Below are 26064 nucleotides of genomic sequence, written 5' to 3'. Positions count from 1 at the left end.
AAATGTCAGCCATTTGACTGGGATGCATTCCAGGCACAAGGGCCTGGAGATGGTAGGAGAGCTGCAGCTGGTTCCTGTTCCTGGAGCCCAGGGCTGTGGTGAGGGAAACAGAGAGCTATGAGCAGTGAGGCTGGAGGGGTCTCCGGGACCGTGGGGCCAGAATGGCAGAGCAGGGTCTTCGACCAGACCAAAGGGCTTGGAGCTCATACTGAGCCAGCAGGCAGCCCATATGGGACACAGCCAGACTAATGCACTAAAATATAAGCACCTCAAGTGTTGGGTTCTTTGCGGCGCCTGGCATAGTTCTTGACACTTTGTAGGACTCAGTAAATATTTGTTGAGTGAATTAATAGGTGCATGAATCCATCTGGCTGCCTGGGGAGCAAAGCAGGAGGGACCTGTCTAGAGACAAGTGCCCATGGGACAATCGTGGTAGATGTCGTGTGGGAGACGTGGGGTGGGCCAGGGCGAGGCTGTAGGATAGAGAGAAGTGGAAAGATTTGAAAGGGGCAAGGAAGGTGAAAGCACCAGGACATGGCAGGAGACTGGAGACGACTAGGGAACTGAGACCCCGAGAGGACCCCAAGCCGAGCTCCTTGGCCTGGTCTCTCTCCTAGGACAGTGGTACATAACAGTTTCTTCAGGCCTCCCAGAGGCTCTGGGGCCAGAGACTTGTGGATGATGCCAGTGCATCTCCACAGTGCACTGGCAAGACAACAACCACACCCAAGTCAGATCGGGCCCTTCTTGAGCTAACTGCCCCAAGGAGACACTGGAGATGCTGGAAGTAGAGGCAGCCCACCCACAACCATGACAGCATGGGCAACTGGAGAACAATTAACTGGCTAACTTCTGCTCTTCTCAGTGCACATGCTTCACTGCAGCCTGCCCAAGCCACGGCCCCCAAGGGCAGGCCCCACAACCCTATGAGCAAGGGCTGACCTCGGACCAGGCTTATTCGGATTTGGGTTTTGTTTCCCAACAATTGGCTTGTCAGAATGTTGATGGTTGGGCAAGACTGAACAATGTAGAGGAGAATTTCCAATAATGATGAGAATGTTTGGGAAATAGCTTCAGACCATGAGAAGGAAGAGGAGAGATCCAGTGTCTGATGGACAAGCAGTATCTACAGAAGGCAGGAAAATCCACAACAATGTTGTTTATAAAAGACTTCCTTGCAAAAAAGTTTGGCAGTACCAACTAAGCTAAAATATGTATATCCTATGACCCAGTAATTCCACACCATTCCCAGCATTTCCAACAGAAATGCGTACATATGCTCACCAAAATATGAGTACAAGAGTGTTCATAGTAGCTTTATTAATATTAGCCAGAAAGCAGAAACAGCCAAAATATTCATCAGCAGTAGAATGAGAAAATATATTTGGGATGCAATGGAATACTATACAGAAACAGAAAGGAGCAGACTACAGCTACATGCAACAGCCAGAAAGAATTGAACAGATATAATACTGAACGAAAGAAGTCAGACATAAAAGAGAGCACAGCCTATGATCCCACTTAAATGAAGTTCAAGAATGGGCAAAACGACTTTATGGTGATAAGAAGTTGGAAAGGTGGCTATACTTAGGGGAATGGATACTGACTAGGAGCGAGAGAGCACAGGAAGCCTTTGGGGTGCTGGAAAATGTTCTGTGTCTTGCTGTGGATGCTGGTTATATCAGTATAAACATACATAAAAGTTCACTGAACTGTACACTTAAGATTTGTGTACTTTATTGTACAATAACAATTTTTAAAAAGTAAAATAATTTTAAGAGGTTTTTTTCTGCCTCTAGAAGAACTGCAGGATCTTGAAGGAAATGCCAACCTTCGCCTTGGGTGAGGACCCAGGAGCTGTGTTTGAGGGCAGAACTTAGGGAGTTTGTACTCATCTTTCTTTGAATTTGAGAAAAAGAAAAGGGAGATAAAATTTTGATTAATCATTTCCAGGTTGAAAGAACAGGTCTGGGCCAGAGATGACATCAGTGGCAGCAACATGAAACTGTTTCACTGTTGTTACTTCAAACCACAATGAAAAATAACTTGTGAAGCTGCATCTTTACTGGCAGCCATAACTCGGGGTCTCCACATAGGAGGGAAATTGGTCAGTCTTTTCCAAGGGCAAGGTCTGTGCCCAGCAGCCCTTCTGAGGGCCTGGAAAGGGGGCTTCTGTGGAACCAGTTCTGAGGATTCTGTCTGGCTCACCTTACTGTCCTGAGGAAGTCCTGGGCCTCTCTGGGCATTAGGGCAGAGAGCTGCCAGCACTGACGGTAGGTGAGATGGCCCTTCCTCATCCCCAGCTCCCACGTGGGGGCTGGCCCTGCTCTGCAGACCTCGATGCCATGAGCATGCTGGCCTCCCCTCCTCAGAGGAATAGGGCCAGTATCAGGGTGCTCTCAGCAGAGCTCTGACCTAGGCCTCAGGCAGCAGGGCCCTGCATCTGTCTGGGCCTCCTTGTGTCAGGCCGATCTGGGTCTGGGGCCTCTCTGCCCCTGCCACAACCCCATTTCACAGATAAGAAAACTGAGACCCCAAGAGACCTACATGCCAGATTTCTTATTTGTGAAGCCCATGTAACAAGGTGGGAGGGTCCAGAGGAGGAGCTTCTGGATCTACAACAACCAGCCTTGTGCATTCAACACAAATAACAGCTTGCTCAGAAGCCCAGGTTGGCACAGTATGTGCCTGGTCCATGCAGCCCCTGCCTTCCACTTCCAATTATATGGACCTCGAATTCCCAAGCACATACATGTGCAGGCAACCAGGAAGCGAGAGGTGTAAGGGCTCAGGCCCTGATTTCCAGTGCCAGTCCTGCTCACTTGGGGCTGGGTGGCAGGCCAGATGTATAGCCCCAGTCAGAGACTCCACGCACAGGACAGTTATGAGGATAATCAAGGTTGCCTGGACAGCACCTTGCAACCTCCAGGCCCAAACTGAGAGCTGCCCTGCCTGCCAAGGAAGAGCAGACAGGCCTCTTTTGCTATCCATGCTATCTCAGAAAAAAGGTATCAGTGCTCTGGGCTTTGAGAGATGCAGTCCCAATTGCACGCTAATCACCAGCATCTTGGCTGAACAACCAATTTGGGGAAATCAGTCGATGCAATGCAAGCCATCACTGAGGATCCCATTTAGCTGGGGACACTGAGGATGCAAATTTTCTATAAGCAAGGAGACCACATGATGCCCACTGACCTTGGCACTCTGCCTCTCTCCTCAGATCCAGCCGTGGCCACACTAACAGCCATCACAGGGTAGAAAACCAAGGAGAAAACTCACCTGCCATCCTACCACCTAAATCATCATCTAAATTCCCTTCCAGCTCTTGACCCACAGGGGGTCATCCTGGCATCAGTGCCATTCTGGACCTTTCACAGGTGCCTTGACATGTTGTCATGTTAGCTTCGTGTCCGTCATTTTATTTCATGGATTAGCAGATTGGCTATTTCTGTGGATGAAGCTTCCCTCCTTCTGTCTTTTGCGTGATCTCCCTGAATGTGAATGCTGAGTCAAAGGATGTGGACAGACTATGCCCCTTGAAAGAGACTGCCATGTGGCTGCCAATGGGGCTATTCCAGTTCTCAAGGTGTAGCATATGAGAGAGGGCTGCACTGTTGCTTTAGTGCATGTTTTCGATTCCTGGTTCCAGCCTCAGGACCACTGATTTCTGAAGGGGGATGGGGCACCCAGGAGGCAGAAAGCGATAGCAGGTTGGGGTGGTCCCTGGGGAGGCCCCTGTGAAGGGAGGGGACTGTTCAAGTGTCCTGGGAAGTCTTGATGTATGGATGTGCCTATCTCCTCACACCACCCAGCCCTGTTCTTCCTTCTGGCCTAGAGGTGGGCCTGGCACAGCCAAGAGTGTTTCCTTAGGGTTAAAGTGGGCCTGCCGCAGGCCTGCCCATGGTTATCTCCCATGGAAGAATATAATTTGGACCTGTTTCCTGGCCTCCTAGGGAAAGGGGGTACCCAGGATGGTCAGGGCTATGCCTCTTGTACGTATGTGTCCAGCCTAGAGCTCTGGCCTTCCAATGTGCCAGCCTATCCTTAGCTCCTGAGGCAGAAGTGCCATTAGGCTCCCAGGGAACTGTGGGCTCAGGCCTGCCTAGGGGACCACACGATGGTGGGTCCAGAGCCGTACCCACATGGCCCTCCCACCTGGCAGTTCTTTCTGCCAGCATGTCTCAGCAATTCCATGCTGCCAAGCACCCCACAGACCCTACTGCCAGTCAGACAGTAGTGGCCTTGGGAACTCTGAGCACTTGTATGGTTTGTTCAAGGGACAGGAGCTCATAGCCTCTGAGGATTGGACCATGGGCTTTCTCTGGGCTGAAACCAGCCTCGGCCCCTGGCCTTGTACCAGCTGAACCTGAATCACAGGTCCATCCTCCACGTTCTGAGATAATTGGGCAACTTCCCTCAGTCACACTTGCTGATCTGCAACCTGTAGTGGCCCTCACAGTGGAGATGAGCAGGGAGAGGCATGAAAATCCTGGGGCAAGGGATGAGGGTGGCCGGGGCTGTGGTGGATCTGTGTGCTGGCTGTAGGCACAATCTGAAGCTTTATAGCTGAGCAAGATCTGTCAATGGGTAGATGTGCAGACTCTGTACAAGGCTGGCCTGGACCTAGTTGTGGTTACAGCTTGATGCCTAATTATAGTCCAGAACAATATATCTTTATCTTTCCTGGTTTGGTCTGAAGGTTTGGATTGTAGGAAGCTGTTTAGATCATGGGGTAATCCCAGTCACCTCTAATAAACTGTGCAAATGATTAGGGTTAGGGTTCGAATTGAGGGTGGGGGGTCAGAGCTTGGTAGCTCAGTTTGGCAGCCCTTCAGGACCCGAGTGACTGGCGGATTTCCCACAGGCAGGGCCCCATGCTTTGGGGGTGTGAGGGTGTTAGTAGTCGGGGAGGAGCTGTTTTGCCAACGAGACACTGGAGGCTGTTGTGAGGGGCTTAGCGGGCCAGGGGAGGGGCTTTGAAGTCAGAGTTCTTTGCCGGTTTAAATGAAGCTGGGGGTTTGGAAATGTCCCTGGCCCCCATGGGCCCCCCCACCTGGTCCAGGTCCCCCACTGTGCCAAGTCCTCTGTGAGTAGCCTGAAATCCCCCACTCTCCTGAGCCATTTACTAGGGCTGACCCTCTGTAGCCACAATGAGTCCTCGGGGGGTGGCGGTGGGGATGAACTAGACTTCGAGCTCCCCAGGAGCTGTAGTAGAGACCGAAGGAGGGAGGGCCTTGGACCTTTGGATCAGGCATAGATGGGTGCTGAGTGAGGCTGGGGAGGGGTGTCTGGGAAAGGATCTGATTTGAGTTTTGAAGGACACAGGGAGAAGGGGAGCAATAACAAGCTGGCATTGGCATTGATGGGGCCCCTACTGTGTGTCCACTGGCACTGTACAGTGGAGGGGCAGATGAGGTGGGGTTCCCACTCGCCTTCTTGAGTGTCCCTTCCTGAGAGACCCCTGGCCCTCTAGGTCAGGAGCCCTGGTATGGGGCCATCAACCCCAGCCCCCTGCCACTTCCAATGTATCAAGGCCCCAGAGAGAGTGGACACTATCGACTCTTACTCACCAGCATTTCCACACCCCAGCTTTATTAAAGCAGCAAGTGCTGATGTATCAGTTACAGAAATATTTCCTCAAGCACACCCCCATCATTACCCACCCTCAGCCTCATCTGCTGACCCAGGGCCAGCAAATTCTTACCCCACCCTGGCTGTAAATTGTTCCTGAGACTCCTCCAGTCCCATTTCCTGAAACTCTAGGGCACCAGGATGTGAGAGGATGAGGTCTCAGAGGATGCCCTTGGTCCTTTTACAAACTTCCATCCTTCTATAGATATGACAACGCTCTGTAAGGCTTCTTTGAACTTTGAGAAATTACTTGTCTCAGTAGTACAGTTCTTGTGTGGTTCTGTTGACTAAATAAGAAATACATATTTATCTTCTTAGCAGAAAAAAATAAAAGCAAATTCTGTTCTCCCAGCCATAAAGGCCCTGTAAGACCCCCCCTCATCCCCTAGGAGGTAACTCGGGCAGGGCCTCCCCATCTGTCTTAGGGAGGGCACTGGGGACCATCTGGTGATAGTGGAGCCCCACGTCTGAGGACCATCCATAGCTCTGGGGAGAGACCCAGCAGGGTGTGGGGAGGTCTTGTGGCTTCCCAGGACAGGGACATGAGGACATGCAGGGCGGGAGGACACAGCAGACAAAGAGCAAGGTGGGCAAAGAAAGCAGGGCACCTCAGTTGTTTCCCCACAACATGTCCCCCTAAGCCACTGCGCATCCCCACATTGTGGGCTCCCAGTGGAGCTCCTTAGCCCAGAAGGGGCCCCAAGGGCAGGGCAAACCAGAGCCAGTTTAGACTGGCCACCCAGCTGGGGTTGGCCCTTCCCTTTCCCCAGGCTGAGTCCACAACCAGCCCTGCTCTGACCTGTTGCACACTGACCCCTGTGCATAGGGGCTTGATAGAGAGCATGACGGAAACCTCTAGAACGACACCTGAATCCCCACTCCCCTAAGCCTCAGCCCCTGTCAGTGAGTGAACTTCTTTTGGATCAGAAAGCAGTACCTGAAGCCTCACATGTGGCAGGTGAGGGCCGTAAGAAGGCCCTTTGCCCCACTGGGCCTCTGGCTGTGGTGGCAGGAGAAAAGATGTCTCAGGTCCCGCTAAGAGCAAACAGCTACTTACTTTCAGCTTTGGGCGGATTTTGGTAAGTTCTTCCATGTCCTTTTCTATGTGGTAATCATTGCTATATCTCTTAGAGATTTCATTCAGGGTGGAGATGAAGCCCTCTCTAAACTTCGCATAGCAGAGCTCCTAAAACAGGGTTGGGGGCATTGAGTTGGTGGTGGTGCCCAGCAAACCATCAACTGACCCTCAACCTCATCCATCCCTGGTTACCCTGGCCAGATGGAGCCCTGGACTCAAATGCAGGCCCTACCCTGATTCTCCCACAGGAGACCCATGGGCCCTGTGAGCTTTGCAGTGGGTATCTGGTCTCCCTCCAGGCACAGAGCTGCTCTGGGACGGTGATCAGAGAGCCCGGCAAAACCTGGCTGCTGGTTCATCTGCTGGCTGAGCCGGAGGCTTGATCTTCAAACTCCCAGCTTTCTCCCCAGATTCCTTGACCCAACAACTTTTGTTCTTGTCTCTGCCCTGGGTGATCCCTTTCAAATGTGGTCAGAAATGACCATGGGGTGACTGCTCCTTACCTCACTGATGTTCTGGGGCCTTTTGAAGGAACCCTAGAAGTGGGAAAAGTTGATTAGAAACCCAAAGGGCCACTAAGAGCAAAGTGATGTTTGATGAAGACCCAGACTTACATTGTATGTTATGTTGTCAGCCATGAGTTCTTTCTGAATCTCAGCACAGACTGCTGTGTGATTGTCCTGGGGAGACACGCTGGCTATCTTCATTGGGGTGGAATGGCTTTCCAAGCCCCAGGAGCATGTACAGGTACATGGTATGAGTTGAGGGTGGCTCCAAGCTGATCTGAGCCCTGGGCTTGATAGCAATTCTGTGGGGAGAGGTACCTATATACAAGAGTCTAAGGAAATGCTAAATCTCTTATCAGTTAACACTGGTTTATATGGAAGCCAAAGAGGACCTACCTTATCTCTGGGCAAGATGTGTTTTTCATGCATTTTCTATGACTACAGCATACTTAGTGGATTCTTGTCTTTGCTGAAATTCAGGCTTTGTCTAAGAAGTTTTATTCATGATCACATCTGAAGTCATGACCTTTCTGCCTGTGTGTGGGGCAGGTCTTTGGCCAGGACTGGCGCTGTCTGCAGATGAGATAGCCAGAGCAGAGGGAGCAAGTAGGATGGAGAAAGAGCCAGGCAGGAGCTAGAACTGCACCAAACGAGCTTCCCCGGGCCCACCCATCAAGGTAAAGGCTGGCCCTGCTGCCCACTTGACACTTGGGGACACACCCTCTTCCTCACAGACCCCAGGAGGGACACAGGAGAAGAGGTTCAGGAACAAGTCCTCCAGCCCCATTGGCAAAGCAAGGAGAGGAAGGAGAGCTACTCTTTTCTCAGCCTGAAGGCTGTGGATTTGGGGGGAAAATGCCTAATTACATGCAAAACTTCATGTAAAAACAAAAACTAGCTCCAAAACATGCCACACTAGAGCCATGTACCAACAAATTATGAACTTAAATTCTGACTCTCAAAGATTAAGATCACTCATCTTGGGGAAAGTTTGGTAAATATACTGAGCTCTGACCCCTGTGGTTTGGTTTCTTTTTCCCTGAACAGCTAGTCTATCTGCTGGTTCACCTTGGGAGTGGCTGAAGCCCTGAGTGTGAGGGACAGGGCATGGCCACAGGGTCCAGGCCTCTGAAGGGCACAGGTGTTTTGCCCATTCAGCCAGTGACCAACCAAGCCCAGGAACCCCCCGCCTGCCCAGGAAGGATGATCCCCCTTTTCTGGAGCAAGATTCCCACTGTCTGGGTTACTTGGACTTCCAAGTGAACCTGGAATCCTCTCTCTGGGGTGGGAACCTTTGAGCATCTGCGGAAGCATGTCCAGGTGTGCAGAATGTTACACCCAGGAGGGCTGTCACCTCCCCTGTGCTCTGATAGCACTGCCTGTCCCAATTGTGCCTGATCTGCTGCAGGCCCCTTTTCCCTGCCCCAACTCCCAGCTTCCTCCCCTCCCTGACCTGGGTAAAGGAGAGCACCTTGAGCGTTCGCTCATGGTAGAAAACAAACTGAAAAACTGCACAAATAAGAACAGAGTTTTAATAATTTATTATTATGGTAAAACATCTTGAATAAATATGGGGTATGAAAATAAATAAATAAATAAATAAATATTAAAATACATAAGAATATATAAATAAATATTACTGATCCCTGCCAGTGTAAAACATCTCCTGTTTCCCCTACCACACCCGTATCAGGGTCAACATGGCCCAGAGCCAGTCTGTGTTCCCTACAGCCCTGGCCAACCCTGTGGTCCCTCCGGGATGAAGATCCTGAGTTTTGTTTGGCTCTTTGTGGATGGGAGGGCAGCGATCTGTGAGGTAAGCTCCCAGGCTGGCTTCTGGCCGGTCTGACCTGCTTCACTTCTGGACTGCCTCCCAGCAGTCAAAGGGGATGGTAAAAAGAAAACCCTTCAGGTTCTCTTTGAAACTTTTAAAGGTGATAATCTGGGTTTCACAGGAAGTTTCCTTAAGAAAGAAAAGAAAAAAAAATTAAACTTGAGTCCAGGCATGAGTGGGTAATGTGGGGGAAGCATCAGCATGTTTCTGTGCTGCCTCTTAGAACTCAGAGGCCAGAAGGCCTGTCTGGGGCCTACCTGCTGACCTGGGTCAGGTGACATGCTGTCACCCATGTGTCACCCAAAAGGTGCACAGCTCTGTCAATGGCAGCCGGGGCCAGGGGCCTGATAAAGTGCAAGCCGGAGGCTGGTCTGCTGGGCAGCTGGGCCACTGCCTCTTTGGTCCCAGGCCAGGTCACAGCAGTTGGGCCCAGGCCGTCTCTAGGAGCCCAGAAGGGACAGGAGTCAAGGCCACAGGCCTCACTCTTTTCCCACAGGAAAGGAATGTTTGGGGCCTTTTTCCATTTCAGGTAAGCTTTCCTCCTTGCTCCCATGCAATCCAGGCATCCCAGGAGGGGCCAGGGGAAAGTGCTTTTAGGAGGTGGCACTTGCACCCCAGAACTTCCTCTGGGCCTTAGGAAGGTCTTGAGTTTCCTTGTATTTGCCTCACCTCTGACCTCATTAATGGTAATAATAAAGATAGTAGCAGCTCCCACTAGGGAGTGCCATAGGCTCTCGAGTCCAGGGCTTTAACTCCTAGAGTTGCTCCCTCTCAGGAGGGGCTAGTCATTACAAATCTGTTGACTCAGAAACCCTTTGGGGTCGTGAACACCCACAGCCAAAGGTCTCTCCCCAGCCATTCCTCCACCCTCCTAGAATGAGACCTTCCCGCTTGGGGACCTGATGTGGGCACTCACCTGAGTGGGGGGGCAGTGCTGCTTGTAGTGGCTGGCCATCATGGTCAAGGGGCCCTCGAGACTAGTGAGGCTGCCCCGCAGGCCCTTCTTGTACAGCTCCAGGCGAGTCTGCAGGCATGTCAGCTCCTGGGGGAAATGTCCATTCTTTGGTGAGCAGTGGCCAAGTGTGCTCTGGTAGGCACAGGACATCCTCCCCATCACTCCTTCCTGTTCTCATCCCTATCTCGCAAGAGCAGGGCCTGGGAGGGGCACAGGATTATTCCTGACTAATCTCAGGCTGGACCCGGTTATACACACTGCCCTGTCCCCCTGTCCACTGCAGGCACGAGTCTGACTTGTCCTCACCACTCAGCTCAGGCCATTCCCAGCCAGCACAGCCACATTCCCTTGGCCTGGCATCTCAAGAGGGTCCCAGTCCCCAGGAAAAAGAGGTCACCGTCCTCCCAGCATTCAGGGGGAAGGAGGAGGGGGCCCTCGCCCAGACCTGCTGTGTGAGCAAAGTTTGTTCCTGAAACCCTTCTGTGCCCGTCAGTAGCCAGCACTGTGTCCACAGGGCTTGGTCTCGGGCCACAGTGAGTGCCCCAAGCCCACATCCCCTGTCTCATGACATAACCCCCACTTACCCACCTGTCCCCTGGTGACCTCTAGCCCCTTGAATGCTAGGTCTGTCCATGGCTGGTCAGCTAATAAAGAAGCTCACATGACTGCCACAGGGGCAAAGCCAGTGGCCTCCTGAGCAACCCTCCTTCTGGCAGCCAGCTGACTGGAGAGAAAGTGGACAACCCTGTGATGGTCCATCTAAAATGGAATCACTCCCCAGGTCCGAGGCCTTTGAGAAGTTGTGTCAGAGAGATATCTTACCTGGGAGTCAAACATTTCAGAGATGACTTCTGTTGTTTCATTCTGTAGAAAAGGAAAATGTTGTGTTATCAAGCTGACAGGCATGGTAGGTCCAGGCCAGAGAGGTGACCCAGGCATGGCCTGTGCTCCCTCCCTCACTCACCATCACAGCAGCAGTGTCTTTACTGTGGATCAGAATGCTCAGGGCCTCCTTGATGGCATCCACATGCTGCCAGGGCCGGGTGGCAGGGCTGGGTGGGTGGGTGGGTGCGGAGGTGCTGCAGACCACAGTGCTCAGGAGAAGCAGGTTCTGCAGCCACATCCTCCTTAGGACTTTAGCCTTTCTCTCTGAGCACTGGGCTCACTGGCAAAAGAGCTCTTATATACACAGTTAGAGGAAATGATTAATGGTGACCACAAAACACCAGGGAGGCGGGGGAACTACCTGAACTGTGGAATCTCCTGGCCCTTATCAGCTATACATGGAAAGGTGAGCCTTTCCCCAAGGTGGTCAGCCTTGGGGGTTTTCGTTAATGAGTCTTTCCAAGAATTGGCAGCCCACCTGCCCGCCTTCTTGAGCGTTCTCCAGCCCTCCTGGGCAGTCTGACCTGCCAAGTCTTCCCCCTCCCTCTGAGGGGCCTCTGGGCACAGCTTGGACTTCCTGGCCTGAAGTGGCTGGGGGGCAGGGCCTGGGAGACATTGAATCGAGCTTCTACCCCCGCCCCCCTCCCCGGCTTCCCATCCTGCCTGTTATCCCAAGAGACCTTTGGGCCGGCTGTGCCACACTGGGGCCCATTCCAACTCCAGCCTCCCCTTCTCTTCCTAGAGCCCGTAGCTGTGGCCACAGTGAGATATGAGTGTGAGGAGGACTCTCACAGGCCTGCCCCACTGTCCACCTAGGCAGATTCCAGCCAAATGACATAGTCCTGTGACAGCTCACCTCATCTCCCACCAAGGACCCAGAGCAGTCGGCAAGCTGTTCCCAGCCAGGAACCTCTGCCCCACAGCCCCTGTGAGCTGAGGGAATGACAACCATGTGCAAGTCCAGCCAGCAAGATTCCAGAACATTGCTCCATGGTAAGATCTCATCTAACAGCAACAATCCTGGTTTAAACAGCCATATTCAGCTCCCAAGCTGCAGAGGTGAGTTGGGGCTCTCAGTTGGGGGTGGGTCAGGGTTCTGAGTTCAAATTCTGTCTCCAACTCCACCTTGCTGAGTGACTCTTCCCTTGAGTTATGTGAACCTCGCTTCCCTCTGCAGGGCAGACTGTCGCCTCTGAGGTGGGCACTGTGCTGCTGGCTACAGCCTCTGGCAGGCATTAGGCACCAACAGGGTCATGGCTGCATCCACAGGAGGTACAGGGGACAATGGCTTTTCAACCAAGGTCTTCTGGGCTTAGCTTCCTATGTGGCCCCTGCCCCAGCCCACCTCCAGCTCCAGAGGCCTCCCTCTGGAACAGGAACTGCTTCTGGAAAAGTCACAGGCTCTTGAGGGGCTGACAAGTGTTTGATTTTCACAATGGACTTTGGAGAGCACAGCACGAGTTGGTGTTTACTTCCCCGTGCCATGAGTTTTGTGGTCGAAGGGATATGGGTCCACACACTTACGTTTCTGAGTGTCTGTGTGCCAGGATGGTTGATGTCTGTACTTAGAGATGTGTCAGGAGGGGAGGATGTTTTACATGAGGTGCATCTGTGTGAGCCCCCATGCCTCTGCAGGTGCCCTTCTGATATAGGAGAAGCTCCCCACACTGGGAGCTTCTGGGCCCCAGAGGGTGATTTAACCTAGATCGATGGGGTCAGACATAAGCGAGGACATGCTGCTGAGCTCAAGTGGACAGCCCTGGGAAGCAGGTAGAACTCATGGTTTGAGTACTGTGGCCCGAGCCTGCAGCCCTGGCAAGTGTCACTGCATAGCAAGAGAGTTGTTGCCCTTGTACACGGAAGCCAGGCCTCAGTCCTCCAGACCCCACTGGAGTCCCTGCCAGGATCTGGGGCACACCGTGAGGCCAGCCCTACCCTTCTGAGCCTGATGGGACATTCCTAGGTGGCCAGGCTGGGGGTGAGAGTGTGGCATGTCAAGGCCCTGGCCCTTCCTCTACCTTTTCCATGAAACTTCTCCTCAGCCCCTACCAGGAAGCACTCAGCGGGGAACAGAGGGTCAAGGACACTGGGTGAAAATGCCACACAGTGTGGAGGTCTGTGTCACACAGTGCCCTGGAGGCTGTGTGGTGGAGGATGGGGACCACATGCTATATGGAGACTGGCCCAGACACTGGCCGTCTCTCCCCTCTCATCCTTTCTTTCCAAAAGGGAGACAGAGGTGGGAAGAGGGAGGCACCCAGTCAGCCAAAACAGAAAATATCCCCTTATGCAGCTCAGAACTCCCTTGTTAGGGAGTTGTTACCTGCAAAGTGGGCCTTCACCTCCTTGCAGAGATAAACTAACTGGGACCCAGAGGTATAAGTAACAATCCACAATCATATGGTGAGAAGTGGCAAAGCTTGAAGGCAGGCTCCAGCCCTGCATCCAACACAAAGGCAGCTGCCGTGCCCCCGGCACTGCACAGGGGACTTGGCACACCCTCACTAAGATGTGGCCTGAGGGAGTAGGATGAGTGTGTTTAGGGAGAGGGAGTTATGAGTTGATGGCCCCAGGGCTGAGAGGAGAGATCCCCAAGGACCCCTCCAGTCATCCCAGAGACACTGTGGGCCACCTCCCTCCCCTTCCCCACAGTTCACTGACCCCTTTATCACTACTCCTGCTGGGCCCTCAGTCTGAGTCCTGGGAGGGGGACTGTCACCCTTGTGAGGGGTTGGGGGGCCTTTGGGGGAGGTGCTGGAAGGAGGTAGGGGGCTCTCTCCAGAGGCAGAGGTACATAACAGGGAGCTCGGGGCTCAAGGCCAGGGCCCTCTGGGACCTGAAGAACAGAACTGGAAACAGGAGACACACCTGCCCAAACAGGGCTGAAGGGAGAGTCCGAGGGAGCCCTGACACTTCAGAAAAGTCCTGAAGGAAGGTCGTTCCAGAACCAACCATCTTGCCCAGAATAGAAAGCTTGCATCTGCAACCTTGACTGGCCCATCAGCTCCAGAGGGACTGGTGAGGGAGCTGGGCCAGGGTCCCCAGGCTCCCACCCAGCACCTTTGCCTGGACTCCAGCCCCAAACATAGAGGGCAGTGAGGGGCATCCTCAGGACTTTGGAAGTAGTAAAGGCTTCTGGTAATGATTTCTCTTCCTTTTAATTTTTAATGAAGCCTCCAGTGGTTTTTTTTTAATCCCAAGGAGGCAGATGAAGGCAGCAGCCCCTTCTAGCTATCTGATGACACTCCTAGCTGGGGATGAGCTTAAGGGACAGAGATTCACAGGTGGGGAATGCATTTCAAGCCCTGGAGGAAGTCCTCTGGGCAGGTGGGAGGCATAGGTTGGGGGAGGGCAGGCCTGGTGCACACCCACTCTTGGAGTGTCATTTCCTGAGTGTACAGTTGTTGGATCCTGGGAAACAGCAAGGAAGCTCCAAGAACCAAGGAGTGAAGTGAAAAAGGACATCTCATTATCCTTGGCTCCGCCTTAAAGTTGGCATCCCTGGGCACTGCCCAAGGCCTGGCTCACTCTGTGCAGTGCTCTGGTGCAGGGAACTTCCTCTTCACCAATGACTTCCAGATGTCTTGTGCCATGACTTCTCTCTGACCTTTGGGCCCATGTGGCCACAACTGAGTCTTCTGAAGTTCCCCTGGCCTCTCAAACTTGCCACATCCAGTCCAGTCTGGACTGGCTCCCCAAACCTCTCTGATACCTTGGGTCTCCCCCATCACAGCAAATGGCCTTGCTGTCTGCCCAGATGCCTGAACCAGAACCCCGATGTCAGAGGTTCCTCATTCACCTCCTACCCCCAACCCACACACCCAGTGAGTCCCCTCAAGGCCTTCTCTTAACTTGCTTCACTCTCATTTCATGACCGCCCCCTCCTGGCTCATCCTCTGTGCACATCTTGGTACCCTTAACACTGTGCCCATGAGTCTGGGCCTTGTCCTCCCTACCCCCTATCCAACATGAGCACCAGAAGTGAGCTCTGAGTGCAGGGGGCTGTGAGGTCGGCCACACCTCCAGCTCCCTGGAAGCTGGGCTATATGGATGTAGAGTCCACACACACATGGTTGGGGATTAACCACCCTCAGGTCCTCCCAGACCAATCAGGATTCGCCAGTGCCAGGGATCTGGGGATACCCAGAGAGCAGGACAAGAATTGCTCTTCTGGACAGCCTGGCCTTTTTGAGGTGCATCTCTGGAGACTTAGAGGAGATGCAGGAAGGCTCCAACTGGAGCTGCAACCACAAAGGTCAAAGATGTAGCTTTGTGTGTATGGTATGGCCTGAGGTGACCAGAAACCCCGCTCAAGAAGGACGAGCCATTCACTGGGTTCTCCTGAGGGTGATGCAGCACCCCATGAGCCCTGAATATGGGTGGTGGTTGGGCTCTCCACCTCACCACATCTGTCCAGAAAAATGCTATCTAGGGCTGCAGCTGGGCAAAGGGTAGCTAGCCCTGAAAACTCCAGTTTCCTCTGTGAGGCAGTGATAATTAAACCCATTGTACAGATGAGGGAGTTGAGGATCAGGGAGAAGGAACTTTCTTGGGCTACCCAGGGATCAGCGGTGGAGAGTCCAAGCCTGAGACATAGAGATGCCTGGATGGCAGGCTCTGCTGGGGAAATTGTGCCTTTGTGTCTCAGGTCCCCAGGGAAGACAAGGGGTGACAGGCCCAGGGAGGGTGAGATCAGCTGAGATGCTTGTGCAGAGGTCCCATGGGATGTGAGAAACTCTGAGGTCCATTTCCTTCCCCTTCATAACTTCCCCTGTGAAAAAGATTCCAGGGAAGCCACAAGCCCCTAATTTCCCCCAGAGTCTGTGGGAGGGACACCCATAGGAAACCCCTTCCAGAGGGTTTTCTCCTGACCCTGTGGGAAACGTGCCAAAAAGGAGTCACACTGCCCATCTAGGTCCTCACCCCCACCCTTGCCTTAGTGCACCCACTCAAAGTTATCGCTGTCACTTTCCATGCCATGCAATCTAGGAATTCCTGCCCATGTCATGGCCTCAGCCCTGATGTCATCTTTCCAGAAGAAAGATGTGTGGCTCCCCACAAACCTCACTGCCAAACCCATGGACTCCTATCCTTCGTGTTCCAACTTCAATGCCCATAGGCCACCCTGCTGGTGTGGACCTTTCCTTGTGGCTCCTGCTCCTCCTTTCCTACTCTCCCAGGACCACTGGCCACTGGCCAGTCTCTTGCCCAGCTATCATGCCTCTGGTCCCTGAACACTGCTGTCGTGGCCTTCAGCTCTTCTTCCCGAGTAACGCTCTGTGGCCTTAGCCATCATGTGAACGGGGACTGCTCCCAGTCTGTCTCCTACACATATAGCCTCTGAACCGTCGAACCCTCCTGTGGGCTCTTAGACCCTGCAGACCTGCTTTTTCATCCCCTGGGTCCTCACCTTGGACACATGGACAGTAATTCTAACTCTTCTCGCTTACACGCCACAGCACACTTTGTAACCTGCCTCCTCTTCACCATACCTGTTCCTAAAGCTCTCTGCCTGTCTGTGCCCCAAACACTCTCCCCCGTCCTATGCTCCTCCTCTCTCTGACAGCCTGACTTGTCACCCACCTGACTCTACTTGCCCTTTTAGCAAGCACTGGGAGGCAGCATCTCCCAGGAAAAGTCTCTGGCCCCTGGGACCACCAAGCTGGGACAAGTGGTTCCTTGAGATTCCTCAGCTCTGAATTCCCCCCATCCCAGCCTGGACCGTACAATGGGAGGGTCCACTGCTCCCCTACAAGACTGAAAGTCTTCAGGACCAGATGAAGGGCTAGTGGGAGGGTCCCATCCTCCTCCTCCCCAGCACAGGGCTTGGTGCAGATAGGAAAAGTTTGTTGACTAATTGAGCTGTGACAACTCATTTCCAGGAGGAAAGTCACCTTCCATCTCAGAGAGGCCACACCAGCTCTCTGCCTCCCTGGCCACAGGCTTAGCTGGTAGAGGCTTCTGGTAAGGGTGGATTTAGGTTTCCTGTGCAGACCTTTCCCCAGTACCCCAACACTGCCCCACACCCAGCCCCAGGAAGCAAACCCTGCCAGGCAGCCTGGGTATTCAAGGTCAGCAGACTGGAAATGACTCAGTCAAATGGATTTTCCTGGAAAGAGCCAACTGACAACACGGCTACAGAGCACTTTCCTCCCTAGTCCTGCCCCCTGTCCTGGGTAGGAGGAGGTGGCCCTGCCAAGGGCCCAGGGCCTTGCCTTGTAGGAAAAAGCAGCCATTGAGTCTGACCCTCAGCCTGGGGAGAACAGTCACATTTATTGGATGCTCACTGATGTGGGGTGGGCTTGACCAAAGTGTTTCCCCCACCCCGATTCAAGGCTCAGAGCCCCTCTGAGGGATCCATTGTTTTATTACCGTGCTCAAGGGTACGGTAATAAGTCCTTTTCCCCATAGGGGCTAGGACAGATGCAGCAGACGGAGAAGGAGCACCCTACCAGCATCACCCCTGGGTGTGGACCCTCACTGCCAGCACTCTGCCACCAGTGCCCCAGTACCAGATGCTCTTACAACCCCGTGCTTCCCACCTGGGCACAGGTACGGGCACAGTCACACTCCTTTCCTGGCACAGCTCCCTGCAGAGGTACACATCTTCGCTGTCACGGTCTGCTGTCCCTGGCTGCACCACTTCATCTCTGGCATGGCCCATGTGGTGCCCTCCAGGGCAGGGTGAGTGGAGACACTCGCCCATTGTCTGCTGAAGGAAGTCCCAGCGGTGGCATGGTCAAGGGCACCCGTCTGAGGAGGAGGCGAGAAGGCCTCGGGCTAGGATTCTGTGGACCCTGGGGAGTAAGGAGGGCTCTTGGAGGGCCACAGCATGAGCCAAGGCTGGAGGTGGAAGTTGAGTCTGGGATCTCTGAGAAGCTGGGTGGGAGAGAGGAAGCCTTGACTACCAGTCAAGGCAGGGGGCGGCTGTGAGCCAGTGGTCTCTTTCCCAGAAACTCCATGAGGCATGGGGATGGGAATGAGCCTGGATCTAAGCCCAGTGTGTGTGCATATGTGGGGGGTGCTGGGTAGGAGAAGGGACAAATGTGCCTGTAGAGGATTTCAGCAATAAACGTGGTGGTTCAATGAATGGAGGATGGAGCTGAGGTACCACGGCTGTGCTGTGCGCCCCTGGAGCTGAAACCAGGAGGTCTTGGAGCCAGTAGGTACCTCTGGAGGCCTGGGTCCAGTCAAGAAGGAGACCCCAGGTGGGCCCTAAACCAGACTTAGAGGGCTCCTCTGCTTCACTGGGCATTGGCCAAAACACTGGCTTGAGGATTCAGAGGTTCTGGGGTCATATTCTCTGTGCCTCATTTTTTTTTTCATATGTAAAATGAAGGCAGTCATAGACTTCATCTGGTCATTGAGGGGATTCTGAGTCCCTTTGCCTGATCCATCTTCCCCTCCATGAGCCTGACCTGAGGTTTTCAAGGAGAAAATTGAGGCCCCAGCCCATGGTGAGGACTCACTCAACCCTCCACTCTGGCCCACACAACCTCTGCCTCTCCCTCCCTCCCTCCCACCATGGCCCCAGGGATCCCGCTCTGCTTGGCTGGCCCCTCTTTCCTCCAGCTTCTCTCCCTCTGCCCTGGCTCTTTCCTGTTGTCATTAAAAACAATGATATGGCCCCATCCTATCCCTCCCTCTCCGTACACCCCCGACTCCTCAGGCATGGTTGTCTAGTCTTGCTGTCTCCACAATGTCCAGGCCAGGTTGGGCTGGGCTAGGCAAAGAGAGGGAGGAATGGCAAGGGACCAGGCTGAGACCCAGAGGTACCTGGGGCTCCCTTACCAAGGGAGCTCTGGGGGACTTGTCTCTACCTGGCCACCCGGCACCCACACTGTGGCCCTATAAACTGCATAAACTCTCCTGTGACCCCCAACTCACCCTATGCTCTTAGACTTCCACACCCTTACTCCCTGGTGCCATCTGCCTGACGTCCTTTTCTGCACCTCTGGCTGCCTGAGGAACTTCTACTCCTTTATCAAGCTCCCTGTGCATTACCTCCTGAGAGAAGCACCTCTGACAAGATCCACACCCATCCATCCATCGCTCTGTATGTAATAACCCCTACCACACCATCCTGGGCCAATTGGACATGGCCAAGAGGCCCCTGGAGGCCTGACTCAGTGTCTCCCCAATCCCCTGCAGCAGCCTGGGTAAGCTGTGGAGGGTCCTCAGGGTGTTTGCTGAACTCAGTCAAATGCAGATTCAAGGCTAGGGTGGGAGGAGCAGAACCCCTTCCTGGAGCAAGAGGATTCGCACCATGGAGGGAGGTGGGCAATGCCTCTCTGAGTTCTCTCCTCAGGCGTTTGCCTTCCTGGCAATTTCTCTTTGCTTTATTTTTCTGTATTTCAAAGTTTATCAGTAAAGCACATCTATGCTCTCTCATATTGCCCTCGCAGTAAAAAAACCTATAATTTAAAAAAATTGAAGTATAGTTGATTTACAGTGTTTCAGGTGACAGCAAAGTTGTTCAGTTTTAGTTTTATATATATATATTTTTCTTCTTCTTCAGATTCTTTTCCATAATATTTTTAAAATTAAAAAATAAAATTCCTGGTTGAGGTTATCTACTTTCCTGCTGAAGAAGCACCTTGGATTTGGGAAGGTGGGAACTTTGGCCTTCACTTGGACATTGTGGGACTTATGATGGGGCTTTGGTGCCCCCTTGTGGCAACTGGACCTATAGACCTGGCACTAAGGACAGTCTGGGCAGGCTCTGAGAAAAGACCTTCAGGAGAGACTCAAGCACCCCAGGGCCTCCCGTTGGGTCATGGAGTCATCAGCCCTCTCTCTGAAGGCAGATGGACATGATGTGAAAATACCCTAACTTGACTGGGAACTGACCACCTGTTGGTTCTGGGCCCCAGGACCAGGGCTGTGCTTGGGCCTGGTTGTGTTAGACCCAGGCAGGGTCTGAGGTTTGGGGTCAAGGATGAGCCTGAGTGTGCTGGGCTCATGTTCATCCCACTTCAACCTGAAGCAGGCTGGACTGCTGTATAAGAAGGGCAAGAAAACCCCCCAGGAAACCTGAAAAGGCCCACCCCCTTCTCAAGCATGTCACCTCCACCCAGGTCCTGCCTATACTGACTTCACACTCCATGTCCTCTGATCTTTCTGCACCAAGTCTGTGTTGTCTGACCTGACCACTGACCCCCACCTCCTGCAGTCATCCGCCACTAACACAGGTTGCAGTTTTGGTTTTTTGGGTTTTTTTTTTTTAATTTTTTAATTAACACAAATGGTAGATAGTTTCACACTGTTTTACATCTTTCTTTTTTCCCATTCTTAACCATGAAGCAGTTAATTTTATAACAAAATATACAGACATAAAGTGAGGGAGGTAGATAGCTAGACAAATACATAAATGTGCCTATAGTCAGAAACCAGATAGCATCCACTTCATAACTATGTTATTTAACAAATTATCTATTAAAGGACATATAGATTATTATTATAAAACATATATCAATAGAGTAATAATTATTTGTGCTCATAGATACACACGTATGTATATAACAAATAATCACAAGGTATGCCTGTCACATTTAAGTAGATAATAGTAGCTCACCTTTCAAAGAGTTTGAAAAATTTACACTTTCATCAATAATAAATGAGAATGTATCTTTTCTACAGTATATTCATTTTTAAACACAAGGTAATTCTAAGTAATATTTTTAAAGTAAAATGTGAACAATTAAAATACAGCATTTAAAAAACTCTGGTATGTAGACAATTAAGAAAAAAAGAAAAAAATGTGTACACTATGACAGTTTCATGAGGTTTTTATTTTCAGGAAAAAATATATACACACCAATGTAAGTTTTGATTTTTATAAAGCCTGAGGAGGGAAGGGAGAGAAACTGAGGGAGAATTGTGGGCTCTTCCTTCTGTTCCATGAGTGCTCTCAGCACATTTCAGTCTCCAGGCACTGAGTGTTGTTCCCTCTTTCCAGAGTTCTTTCCTCCCTGATTGCTGCATAGCTGGCACTTTCTTGTCATTCAGGTTTCAACCTATATGTCCCCTCCTCAGAAAGACCTTCCCAGGCCATTCAATCTAAAGCAAGCTCCCTGGATACCTTCCATCTGTCTAGTCACTGCCATATTCCCAGTGTCCAGTAGAGGGCCTGACACATAGGTGTTCAGCACCCAAAGCTCTTATGGGCCTTGTGAGGAGTCAAGAGAGGATGACATTACTCCTTAGCATGGTGACAGAGGAAAGTTTGCTCTGCCTCTTCTCCCCTGAACCCCCAGACTGGAGGAAGTGCACCTGGGCAGGGTGCAGGGGAACCAGAGAGGGAGGCACTCAGAGCTAAAGGGTCAGTGGGACCCCAACGGTCAGGTGGCAGACTGAAGCCACATTCAATGATGCCCCAGTCTCCATCATTCAGGTCAGTCTGTGCCACCTCAGGGCCACACTGGCTGTCCTTCCAGTGGGTCCCTGCCTACCCACCTGTTCCAGAGAAGAGCTCTGTCCTGGAGTAGTGTGGGTAACCCAGAGGTATGCAACATTTGAGCTGGTCTTTTTTTCTCCATGTATTCATTTTTTCTTTTTCAATAGGATTCCAAATCCCCCTAAGCACAGACACTTTATAGTAAATTTTTTTAGAAAAAGAATTACTGCACACATTTTCACATCCTTTATAAGATACAGGAGACTGTTTCTGTCTGACTTGTCTTTATTATGTTATTCCTGGTCTACTTTAATAAGAAAGATTTCACTCTGAGCTAATTCAAAAACTACATTGCACCTTCTTTTTCTCTACCTTCATTCATCCCTTTAATGACTAGGCATTAGAAACGTGCTGGAAAAGGGCTCTTTAAATAATCAGAGTGTTACTTGTTACTTCAAGTAGTTAATAGCTTCTTTAAATGAACCTGGGCGTGTTGAGTCAGGATCAGGGCATACGAGGCTGAGGTTACAGTGTGGGTAAAGGTTTAGAGGTAGGAAGCAAGGTGTGTGGTTCCTCTAGGAAGCCACAGAGCTTCTGTTACCTGGAGCATCGAGGAGGTAGGTAGCTGTGGGAGAAAGGAAATAGAAGCACTGGGTGGAACCAGGCCTTTTATGCTACCCAAATGATCTGGACAAGGTCCAGAAGACTTTGAGGACTGGAAAATGAAGTATAAACCAACCTGGTCATATTTGCATTTTCTAAAACTCAATCTGACTCCCCCGTGGACCACAGATTGCCAGGGTGTGGGTTCCAGGCCCATCTGGTGGTAGGGACTTATGTTAAATCATCAGGCAAGAGAGTTACTAAGACCCGAGTAAAAAAGAGACACTAGCAACAAAGCATTTGTTCAGAAAGTGTGGTTTATTTTCACAGATGTATAGAAACCAGTTTAAAACCTGAGGTACAAATGAACATGCCCCGAAGTCCCCATTTTGAATCTTGTTCAGAAAGAGCAAGACATGGCTCCTCTGCTAAAATAAATACCCTTCACATTGCACAAGGTAATAAATAAATACATAAATAAATAGTCTCAATAGAATAAAAATGAGAATAATCACAGAAGGACAAATGGGGGCAGCACATTTCAGGAATTAGATAATTAACAATTAATCTGACTCCACAGGAGAAAATGAAATTCTTCCAGTCCCAGACTGTGCGAGAGACATCCAAGAAACTTAGGACAATCGGCTGTTACTGACGTTCCGAGGCTCCAGAGAGGGAGCTGAGCTTCGGACTTCAGACGTTAGGGCTCTTTGTGTTCTTACAATTGAGAGAGTCTCTAATGGCAGACAGATATTCCTTCAATTTCACCCGGAAGTCACCCAAGTTATCCTTCTCAATAAGGATTGGCTCTTCCTGTGAAGAAACCAAGAATGTGGCATTAGATGGAGCCAGGTTGGAAGGTGGATGACAGGCTGGGGTCAGGTCGTAACTGAGGGCATCACCTGCAGGGACATCTAGGGGGCAACTTACCGTGGACATGGTTGTGGGCAGGATTGACTGGATTTCCTGTGGGAAGAGACCGAAGCAGACAGTCAGAGACTTGCCTGGAAAAGGAGCAGGACCTGCTACCCTCCTCCCCAGAGGCAGGGCAGGGCCAAGGCAGGGATCCCAGAACCCTTGACAGCTTCACATACCTTAAGATTTTTCGTGATTTTCGAATCCTCTCCAAGGGAATTTGTGGCAAATGTCAGGAATTCTTCCAGGTTTGGCCTCCGGAGGCTTATTTTCTAAGGGGACAAAGAATTCATGTAAGTGGGGAAAGGTTGGAAAGTGTCCTTCCCATGGCTGGGCTGAAGTCATCCCCACAGTTTTCCAAGCGTGCTTTCAGGGACTTCCCTGGACAATCCCCTCCTTGTCCACTTCTTGCCCCAGGTGGGTCCCTGAACTGCTCCGAAGGGCACAGGCCTAGAGGTGAGTGCACACCCCAGGCAAGCCTTATGTCACCCACATCCCGAGCCCCTGGCTCCTGTGAGCTGCATGAAGGGCCTGGGTGGATCTTTCTGCACTTGGGGAGAAAAAATTTCCCAAAACAGTCTCTAAAAAGGCAAAGGGTTGGCCAAGGGAAATATTTGCAGCAAGAGGCCTTGACTGAATTAAGGGCTCCTAGAAATCAGGAAGACAGTCACAGAGGCCCCAGCAAGGAAACGGGTGCGGTGTGTGAACTGTGAGTGCCTAAGAGAGGGGGAATACAAATGGCCAGTAAACTCAGGAGAGATTCCACCTCTTGTTTTACCCAAATAATGCCATGCAAGCAAAGGTGAGATAACCACTTTAGGAAAAATAACTATAAATGATGATAACTAGGGCTGATCAGAGTTGAAAATACAATTATTCAAGGAAAAGGAGGGAAGCAAGCATGATCCTGAAGGATATTTTAGTCTGCCAGCCCAGAGGATGCTCCACTGAAAACTGAGCTTAAGGCCTTTGATATTGTTCACCTAGAACTGCCTTTTCATTTTGTAATTTAAAAAAATCATTTTCATTATTATAGCCATGACTGGGGAAATGTATTGAGCAGCTGCTAAGCACCAGACACTGGTCTGGGAATTTGACGCACAGTGTGCATTTAATCCTCACAACAACCCCACTGAGACAGGTGCTGTTAACCCTATTTACAGATGAAAACACCAAAGCTAGTCAAGGTGAAGTGACATGCCTGAGGTCACCCAGGCAGGAGGTGAATGGGGACCCACCCAAGTGCACCCATGTGTGGGGCTGAACTCTTACCATCAGCCTCCTCTTTTCGTTGGAGTTCAAGAAGTCCTGTAGGGGCAGAGGGAGAGAGCCCATGAGTCCTGTTGGCCTGAGGCACCTGCCAGCCCTTCCCTACCCCTTGCCAACCTTATCCCAGCTACTCACTTCTGAAGCCACAGGTAGCTTGTCTAGCTCAGTTATAATTTCCCGGATCAGGCTGAGTACATAGCATTGTTGGGTGCCTGGTGTCTTGTTCGGTGCCCCTTGTGCTTGAGGGGCATGGAGTGCGAGCAGGAACAGGAGCCAATGCAGGATGGGGAGGCTGCTCATGTTTGGGCTGGCAGGATGGATTCTGTCTTGTCCAGGTCCTTCGTGGCGTTATGAAGTGTCTGAGACAGCCGCCGTCTTTTATGCAGCAGGCCCATGCCACGGGCAAGTGGGGGTGTGGCGGGCGGGCTTCGGAAGAATCTTTATCTGACATGTAACCTCCATAGCAAACCACAGACTTATTCATCACTTATTAGTACTCAAAATCAGTGAAACTTGGAAAAAAAAATTACTCACAGGTTATCTCCTCATCTTGCCAAGGAGGCTAAGAGACAGGCAGGTCACTGGGCAGAGTGGGGACAGGTAAAAGGACCTCTCTGACAGGGGAGCAGCCCCCTGACTCTGAGCTCCCTTGAGCCTCCTGCCCAGTGGGACCTGGTCCTGCCATCCCCTGGACAGCCCTGACCCTCTGCTGCCCTCCCCACCTGGCACTGCCTGGTTCTGCATGGGTGGCCAGGTGAAGGCCCAGTGGAACAGGCAAGAGTTTGTCTGGCAGCCGGTCACATGGCTAACCATCCACCTGTGGGCCCGTCCACTGAGAGCACATCTCTTGATACCCACTCCTAGCGCTGAATTACTGGTGTTAAAGCCCCCAGTGGTTTGCCTCCCGGGCTTTGGGCAGCTTCTCCTCTACACTCTCTGTTCCTGGTGGGTGGCAGATGGAGCTCAGGCACCAGACGCCCATTCTCTTATTGGTGTGATAACAGCACAGCCCAACTCTGCCCTGTGCTGTGGGATGTTAGCCCCTGGTGGAGGCCTGGCTGCAGGCCCTGGTCAGTCCCTCTGGTAGCACAGAGGAGCTGGGCTCAGGGGCCCGTTGATGGGGGCCCTTGAGGAAGATGTCACTGGGAAGTAGGAGGAGGGGGCTGGCCTGGGGAGGTTTAGGTGGTGGGATTGACAAGGTCTGAAGGGTGAGGGAAAGGAAGAGAGGTTTCATGCTGGGCCTCTGGTGATGGGGTCCAGTGACCAAAGGAGAGAGTTGTGTCTCAGGGGTCTGGATCCCAGTCTGTGCTGAAGTGTGATTTGGCAGATGCAGGCCAGAAGGAAGGGTTTGCTGAACAGGGCAGAGGGCAGGGATAGACCACGGGGGAGTCCACAAAGAACCAGAGAAGCAGCAGCCAGATGGGAAGCAGGCAAACTAGGAAGGTGAGGGGCCTAGAGGGCAGCCACTGAAGGAAGAGGTAAACTGCTGCTCCATGGGGCACGTCAGGCCCTGACACAGGCCCAGGACAGGGGGTGTTGGTAAAGGGATAAGTGTAACAGGGACATGGGGAAGAGTTCTTTGAGATGATTGGGGCTGTGGCAGCGGGGGAGAAGAGAGACAGGATGGAAATGCCAGGGGCTGGGGTGCAGTGTGATGTGATCCTTGTGGGGAGATGAAGCATAGGAGGTGATGCTGAGGCGGGGGATTTGGGTGTTTCAGGCTTCTGAGCAGAAGGAGATCTGGTGAAGACAAGGACCAAGATGTGGTTGCAGCAGAGGCAGGTGAAGAGGCTGTGATGCAAGGAAATGTCATGAGAATAATGCCTGTGGCCGATATACGTGGCTCCTAGCTCAGCCCTTGGATCTGGGCCCAGAGCATCCTCAAAAAGCAAGGGGAGTGTCTCAAAGGCATGAGTGAAATGAGGCAACAGAAACAAGTAGGGAGCCTTAGGACTGGGTACCCACTAAGAACAATTCATTCAACAAATTTTT

General features: G+C 51.8%; 2 protein-coding genes across 2 annotated transcripts; both read right to left on the bottom strand.

Annotated features, from left to right (window-relative positions):
- Positions 1-9070: 9070 nt before the first annotated feature.
- On the bottom strand, positions 9071-11127 carry CSF2 (colony stimulating factor 2). Its single transcript, XM_060091919.1, has 4 exons — positions 10969-11127; positions 10827-10868; positions 9966-10091; positions 9071-9178 (listed from the first exon to the last, which is right to left on the bottom strand). Exons 1-4 carry the CDS (start codon positions 11125-11127, stop codon positions 9071-9073), a joined length of 435 nt encoding a protein of 144 aa, XP_059947902.1.
- Positions 11128-22581: 11454 nt separating this feature from the next.
- LOC132486832 (interleukin-3-like) lies at positions 22582-24372 on the bottom strand. The gene is made up of 4 exons (XM_060094390.1): positions 24208-24372; positions 24076-24111; positions 22983-23075; positions 22582-22854 (listed from the first exon to the last, which is right to left on the bottom strand). Exons 1-4 carry the CDS (start codon positions 24370-24372, stop codon positions 22582-22584), a joined length of 567 nt encoding a protein of 188 aa, XP_059950373.1.
- Positions 24373-26064: the final 1692 nt, after the last annotated feature.

The sequence above is a fragment of the Mesoplodon densirostris genome, chromosome 3 (genome assembly GCF_025265405.1).
Source record: "Mesoplodon densirostris isolate mMesDen1 chromosome 3, mMesDen1 primary haplotype, whole genome shotgun sequence".
NCBI lineage: Eukaryota > Metazoa > Chordata > Mammalia > Artiodactyla > Ziphiidae > Mesoplodon > Mesoplodon densirostris.
Note: the sequence above shows the minus strand (reverse complement) of the source record. Positions and strands in the feature narration are given on the sequence as shown.

Coding starts and splice junctions, on each gene's coding strand:
- CSF2 (XM_060091919.1), bottom strand. CDS start 11,127: ATGTGGCTGCAGAACCTGCTTCTCCTGAGCACTGTGGTCTGCAGCACC. Junction 10,869..10,968: donor AAGACACTGCTGCTGTGATG/GTGAGTGAGGGA, acceptor CCTTTTCTACAG/AATGAAACAACAGAAGTCAT. Junction 10,092..10,826: donor CTGAAATGTTTGACTCCCAG/GTAAGATATCTC, acceptor CATTTCCCCCAG/GAGCTGACATGCCTGCAGAC.
- LOC132486832 (XM_060094390.1), bottom strand. CDS start 24,372: ATGAGCAGCCTCCCCATCCTGCATTGGCTCCTGTTCCTGCTCGCACTC. Junction 23,076..24,075: donor ACGAAAAGAGGAGGCTGATG/GTAAGAGTTCAG, acceptor TTGTCCCCTTAG/AAAATAAGCCTCCGGAGGCC. Junction 22,855..22,982: donor AAATCACGAAAAATCTTAAG/GTATGTGAAGCT, acceptor CTCTTCCCACAG/GAAATCCAGTCAATCCTGCC.